Here is a 6,822-nt window from a genome sequence, read left to right as displayed (position 1 = left end):
GTAAGCATCTCTTATCATCATTCCCTAACATTTCCTATAGCCATCGCCCTATTTCACTCTTCATCATCTCATGCTTGGTTTATAATTTCCTAACAAATGTCTCTACACCTAACCCCACCCCAGCTCCAATCCATTTTGCACATTGCCACCAGATTACTTTTCCTTTTGCCAAAAATGCCCAGTAATTCCCAGAAAATGACAGGATCATATTTCAATCTTCAGCTTGAGGTTCAGTGTCTTCCCCAAACTTTTTTTGCCCTACATTTCCACCCTTATCTCCCATCACTTCTATTCCCATACTTTCCATTTTAGGCAAACTGGTTACCTTCCTGTCACTGGAACAGATTTCCTACCTCCGCGCCTTTCTTCAAGCCATTTCCTCTCCTGGAATGCCCTTCTGTGTTTTCTCATGCTGTCCTTCAGGGCCCACCTTAAGTGTGCCCTTCCTCCTTGAAGCATTCTAGCCACTTCTGCTTCACTTAAACAGATAGCATATATTTGACAATGAGCATATGCTCAGGTACTGTAATCTTTGTCTGTTTATGTACCTTATCTCTCCAGCTAGATTTTATTTTATTTAATTTATTTATTTACTTTTTCGCGGTATGCGGGCCTCTCACTGCTGTGGCCTCTCCCGTTGAGGAGCACAGGCTCCAGACGCGCAGGCCCAGCGGCCATGGCTCACGGGCCCAGCCGCTCCACGGCATGTGGGATCTTCCCGGACTGGGGCACGAACCCGTGTCCCCTGCATCGGCAGGCGGACTCTCAACGACTGCGCCACCAGGGAAGCCCTCCAGCTAGATTTTAAATTCAAGCAAGAGAACAATTTTTTTTTTGTCAGTTGAAACATACAACTTTATTAATGATACACAAATGAAGTCTTTGGTGAATAAATTCAAGTCAAAACAGATGATAGAAGTGTAGGCTATTCATGATGGACAGGTTCACTGTCAATTCACATAGAGGAACCAGTAAAAATATTTCCATTCAAGCAGCACGATTAAAGTCACAAATGTGTTTTCAGTACAAGAGGACTATTTATTTGGTATTCATAAAATTGTTCAGCTTAAAGCCGGAGACTGTCACAGATAACATTACTCTGGATGATACACTATTCAAAACTGGCAGCTGAAAGGATCCCTTTACTATATAAGCAAGTGGAAAAGCAGTAACTTTCAATTTTCATGGCTTCCAGACTGCAAAACCAGACATTTCTTCAAGTCTCTGAGACACCTAGCCAATCAGAATTTGTCCACTAGTTTTATAACTTTCACTTTCACCAAGAGGTCATGGTGATCTGCTAAGGCTCGAATTTTCTTAACGCACACTCCAGATGTAGTGCATAAGTAAAAAAGGGAGCCTTTATTGAACTCTCTGTAGTTGAATACTTCTGCTCTGAGATTGTCATAGATGATCTCAAATAGAGTTAGGGCATTAATAAGAATTTCTGATTCCACATAAGAATTGTAGAGGGAACTAAATGATGATGGCACTTGGGTACTGAGCAGTTTTTTTAACATATCTGGATTTTCAGCAAAATTCGAAAGTATTTTCAAAATCTCAACCTTGATTTTTCCACCTCCCTGAGATAACAAACGGAAAAAGTTTGCAATGGAATTGACAAGCAGGTGCTGGTAGTCATTAGTAATAGTCATGTTTGTTAAAAATTTTAGTCCAACTACCTGTACTGCTGAGTTCAGGTTAGAGGCCATGATGTCATCCATCACTTTATTCATGTATACCTGAAGCCGGCCCTGATTTTCATAATTCTCACTCAGGTTGTTCATGGCCATTAAGGCTTTTTCCTTAATGTGGGGATCAGTTTTGTTGATCATGTTTGCAATAATCGGGAGGCCTCCCAATTTGCGAATTGTGTCCTGGTTGCATGAATAATTGGCATTGTTGCTCAGAGTGAGCAAAGCTACCTGTTGGATGAAAGGATCATCCGATTTCTGAAGCAAAGCAAGGACTTTCCTGAGATCTCGGACACCCAGAATCTCATCAATTTCATAAGGAAAGGGGCGCTTCTGCATGGGAACGGGTCTCCTCCCTCTCCCTCTCTGCTGGGTCTCAGGCTCAGAGTCTGACTCCGATTCTGTGTCGGTCCACCCAGACTCCCCTTCTTCAGAATCAGGAACCTCTGCCAGGAAAGCCTGTCCTCCATTAGCGGAGGCTGCGGCAGCTGCCGCAGCCCCATCTCCAGGGCGGAAGCCCAGCCCCAGTTCGTCTACTTCAACCTTATTTTTCTTGCCTTTGCCCTTGCCTCCAGTCCGGGACTTGGTTCCACCCTTAGCTCCACCTTTGGGTACAGCTCCAGTAGCTGAACCGGCCTTAGGTATAGCCCCAGTATGAGCCCCAGGGGTTGTTTTCTTGGCGGCTGCTGCTGTTCTAGAGGACCCTGAAGTCCCAGGAGCCTCTGCAGCCCCAGTAGGTGTTGCTGCCGCAGAAGGTACTGCAGCCCCAGAAGGTGCTGCTGCCCCAGAAGATGCTGTTGCCCCAGAAAGTGCTGCTACCACAGTAGGCATTGCTGGTATGGAAGCCTCCACCACCTTGGTAGGTGGTGCTGCCTCAGTAGGAGCTGGTGCCCCAGGAGCCTCTGCCGTGCCAGGGGCTTCTGCTAATTTAGGAGCCCCTGTCATTGCGGAGGTCTCTGCAGCCACGGGAGCCTCTGCCTCCCAGGGAGGTGGTGCCACTGCAGAAGCCACTGTGGCTTCTGATCCAGCTTTAGGCCCAACCCCGGCCCCTTCTGCCTCCTGGGCCTGACTTCCTGCCCCACTTTGAGCCTCGGCACTAGATGCAGCTGGGGCCACTGCTTCAGCTCCAGCCATGTCCACAGCAGAGGTTTCATCTTGGACCCTGACCTCTGCCCCAGTGCGGACTGGGGTTGGAGGACCAAATCCTGGCCCAAGGTCAATTGTGAATCCAGCCCTTAGTCCAGCTCTAGCCCGGGCTCCAGTCCCGGCCATAGCCCTGGTCTTGGGCTTGGCCAGTCTCTTCTTCATCTGGTTTCTTCCCCTGGCATATTTGTAGACACAGTACCAGGCACTGGCCCCGATCACTATCCCAGCAGCTACACAGCCAGCATCCCGAACACGGCTCATGATGCAGCTGGAGTGATTCCCTGATCCAGGGTGTGGAGCTGGTGTGCCCAAGTGGGGTGCGTGCACGACAAGGTAAGGTGCTTCAGTTCAGGCTTGAAAGTTCTGCTGAGATTGCAAGCCAAGCAGGACCTGGGGTAAAGGATAAAAATGAGGCTTAGGGCTCTGGCTCACTTCATGCTTAACCAGGCCTACTTAAAGGAGAGTTTGGGAACATAATGCTTGGTGGGTGGACTAGTACCCAGATACAAGTGTCCAGGCCTCTGTGTGCTGATTCAGGACCCTGGTTGTCTGATGTTTTCTACATCTTTATCCCTAGCCCTCACTGCCCAATGTAAACACATCTAATTTCCCAGCACCTAAATGGGGGATGAGAGGCCATATAGACTTCAGGAAAGCTGGTGGAGAGCCAGAAAGAACCCCAGATTCTTCTCTGATTCCCTCACCCCCAAGCCAAAGGTCCCCAGATGATTCTCATACACGTACCAACCTGCTGGGAGCAGAAGCAATTTGCTCTTTTCCACCAGGCTTGTAGTTGTGCAGGGCCCAAAAGGCAGACAGACCTGTGGAAAGATCCCAGAAAGGGGGTTTCAGGGGCCTTTGGTAGATGGATTCTCTTCTTTTCTTGATTTGAACCCTTGTGGGCAAGTTTCTCCCTCTCAGGGCTCCTCACTCGCTCCATATCCCTTCCTCCTCAAACCCTTATTTAAGAAGGCAAATGCCACACCCCTTTCGCTGCACCAAAAACGACAGGCCCAGGGCAAGGGTTACTTGTAAAGAGGAAGAAGATGGGGGAAGAGGAGCCCCCGGCTCCAATTTCTGCTCTGGTTTCTGCCACACCATACCAGGGGTTCCCAGACAGTTCCCAGCCCCCACACTGACCTCCAATGATTCAGGGCTGTTTCTCCTTTCTTCAGTTCAGTTAGAGCTCCATCCTAAGGACAGACTGAAGGGCAGAAATATAGATAGCAAGTCGTTGGAGACTGAGAGCCCGGCGGATGGAATGGACTGAAGACCAAAGTCCCCAATTGCCTTTCGGCATTCACATACCAGAATGACAAACAGTTCCACCTCTCAATTCCTTCAACTCTTCTCACCCCTCCCCTCGTACCCCAACCCCCGCCCCTGCGCAGACTCCCCAGGCAGTCAACCTCTCCTTCCCTTCGCCCCGCCCCCCCGTCCGCCATTTCTCCCGGACAGACGGCCACACCCCTTCTCCTGCACCGAAGCGGGAGGGGGCGGAGCGAGGGTGCACAGAAGGCTGGACGGGACGCGGGACTGGGGATTACGGCCAGACAATCTAGCGTCTCCTTCCTATGACCACCAGTCGTTCAGTCCCCAGCCCCCAGGCCTAGCATCAGCCTGCACAACGGGTCCCTAGTGTCTGCCCTTTCGGTTTGAGGGTCATGATTTTCCACTGTTTCTCCGCTCTGGATTCCACCTCCCACACCCCATCGCAATCTCCTGTTAACCGCCATTTCTCCCGCCAGGGTACCCGAACTCCTTTTTCAGGACTGAAGAAACGGGGGTGAAGTGTTGTATGCGCCGGAGGTGTCTGGAAAGCAGCCTAGGACTTAGCACGGCGGTTTAATACCAGATTCTCTCAGGGCCTCCCCTCTTGTAAAGCCCAGAGCCAGACCGCCACCTCCCCTACAAAGGCTGTCACACACATTTCCCAGCACCCCCAAAAGACGTGGGGTCGGCCGGGGGAGAGGGGAGGGTGCGGGGGCGGTGGTCGGGAGAGGTATCTGCAAAGTGAGAGTGGGAGTGAATAAGCCGAATTGTTTACTAATTGCGTGCCCCCCCATCACCCTTTCCCCAACCTCCCCACTGGCCTTATATGCGCTGCCACGTTTATTTCTCTTCCCTCCTCCTTTCAAAACAGGATGGGATGTGGGGTGCGGGGCCTGAGTGTCAAAACCAAACCAAAAAAAAAAAAAAAACAAAACACTGGCTGGGAGGGGACGTAAGCGGATTCTCCTCGAGTATATCAGCGTCTTTACGTTCCCCCCTCCCCCTCTTCCCTCCGCCCACCAAAATGAGCTGCGACTGAGCGCGGGGGTCTGGAGAGCCGGCCAGGGGCGGGCGAGGCGGAGACACCCGCGGCCTCAGACTCCCTCATCTCTGGGCTACCCCTATTCGGGGGTGCCAGGTCATGCCCACTCTCACACCCACCTGCCCGATCTGGGGGAATTTTCTCCTCCTCCTCCTCGCCTGGGTTAAACGCACGGCAGTGCGCAGCGCAATAGAGTTGGTACCCAGAGGAGGACGGAGGACGGCGGTCAGGGCTTTAAGTACCTTTGCCAACGTCAGCTCCTGGTCACGTGAGGGCTGCATCGCCAGTAAGCTTGGGTCCCCAATTTCCACTCCCACCAAGAGCAGGAGCCCCCTCCTTAACCCCCACTAGCACCTCACCCCACCACATCAGGTCCTGTCACTCATTTTTTTGTCTTTGTAGTCCCAGAGGCCACAAGTAGCCCCTTCTCCTTGTGTTAGAATTTGCCTTTCTCTGGTTACCGGGGAGGAGATGCATCTTCTTGGAGGGCTATTGACAATTTTTGCTTTTCTTGCTTTTTCTTGCTCGTCTCATCCTTTCTTGGGCAACTGGATACTCTCCCCTCGCTCCATCTCCAATCCCCCATCCACTAGTGCCCACCATTTACCTTGCAGTTGGGCCCCTGCTCCAGTATAGGTAAGGGGTAGGAATGGTAGTGGGGTCTTTACTTCTGTAATACATCTCTGTTTTGTTTTTAAAGCTATCACCACTCTTTATTATTATAGTAAGAAAATACAACAAAACAAGGGTTCAGTGTGGGAAGCAGCAACAAAAGTAAAAGAGTAGGCATGTTTTAGAAAAAAGATTTCCCACTAATATTGGAAGACACCATTAATTTTAGTTAATTTTTACCACATAGAAAATTCTATTATCCACATAGGAAATAGTTTTCAAAACATGCTAAGGTATTTGAATATCTAAAAATGGAATTTTTCTCAACAAGATAAGCATGTTTCCATATGATCTGTAAATTGATCCATGGAGGGATGTTCAGTTGTCTGATCTTATTTATTTTGGACAAATAATATCCTACTTTTTCTCCTTCTGGGACAGCTTTTAAGTTGGGTAAATAAATGATCCTGTCTTGTTCTGTTAGAGAAACACATTTACTTAATGTTCCCAAACCATTGCTGACTGGTGTGTGAACCTCTTGTAATTTGATGGCTGTAACCATGACAGTTTTGAACACCTGTCCCTGGATTAGGTTCCAGTTTTGTGATTCAGCTCTGGGCAAAAGGAAGAACTATTAGACAAAGGAAATGATGGATATGAGGGATGCAGAGATGGTCAAATCCTTCCAGTCCTGTCAAGAGGGGAGGGAGGAAGGTGCTTGCCCTCCCACCTCTCCTATATTCCAGAACCTCTCATCCCCTGCATTCTGGCACCTGACTCTGTTCATCCTAAAAGTATACATGGACAGGTGACCAGGGTGGTAAATGCCATCTTTACTCAGATGACCAATTTGGGTAAATGCCTTTGGCTTCTTCCCTGACTCCCTCCCTCAAATTCCCACAGTGGTAACTTAGGGATGCAGAGAACGGATTGCTGTTCCCACCTACCCCAGCAGCTGCAGGTTTCCACAAAGATTGCTGGGGGAAGCACCCAGGCCTGCCTGCCCTGCTCTGCCCTTATTCATGGTGTGGCCGAGTTAACCTTGTTCCTGATGCT

At 49.7% G+C, this 6,822-nt stretch overlaps 1 protein-coding gene across 3 annotated transcripts; it reads right to left on the bottom strand.

Annotated features, from left to right (window-relative positions):
* Window positions 1–849: 849 nt before the first annotated feature.
* Window positions 850–5,355, bottom strand: ARMCX2 (armadillo repeat containing X-linked 2). 3 transcript variants are annotated; one of them, XM_060086980.1, is made up of 4 exons: window positions 5,274–5,355; window positions 3,981–4,044; window positions 3,589–3,661; window positions 850–3,230 (listed from the first exon to the last, which is right to left on the bottom strand). In XM_060086980.1, exon 4 carries the CDS (start codon window positions 3,099–3,101, stop codon window positions 1,242–1,244), a length of 1,860 nt encoding a protein of 619 aa, XP_059942963.1. In that variant the 5' UTR covers window positions 3,102–3,230; window positions 3,589–3,661; window positions 3,981–4,044; window positions 5,274–5,355; the 3' UTR covers window positions 850–1,241. The 3 variants fall into 3 exon arrangements, with proteins under 3 accessions (XP_059942963.1, XP_059942961.1, XP_059942962.1); XM_060086978.1 differs by lacking the exon at window positions 5,274–5,355 and having other exon boundaries at window positions 3,585–3,661; window positions 3,981–4,196; XM_060086979.1 differs by lacking the exon at window positions 5,274–5,355 and having other exon boundaries at window positions 3,981–4,196.
* Window positions 5,356–6,822: the final 1,467 nt, after the last annotated feature.

The sequence above is a fragment of the Mesoplodon densirostris genome, chromosome X, assembly GCF_025265405.1.
Source record: "Mesoplodon densirostris isolate mMesDen1 chromosome X, mMesDen1 primary haplotype, whole genome shotgun sequence".
NCBI classification, from domain to species: Eukaryota; Metazoa; Chordata; class Mammalia; order Artiodactyla; family Ziphiidae; genus Mesoplodon; species Mesoplodon densirostris.
This window is presented reverse-complemented; position numbering and strand designations above follow the sequence as displayed.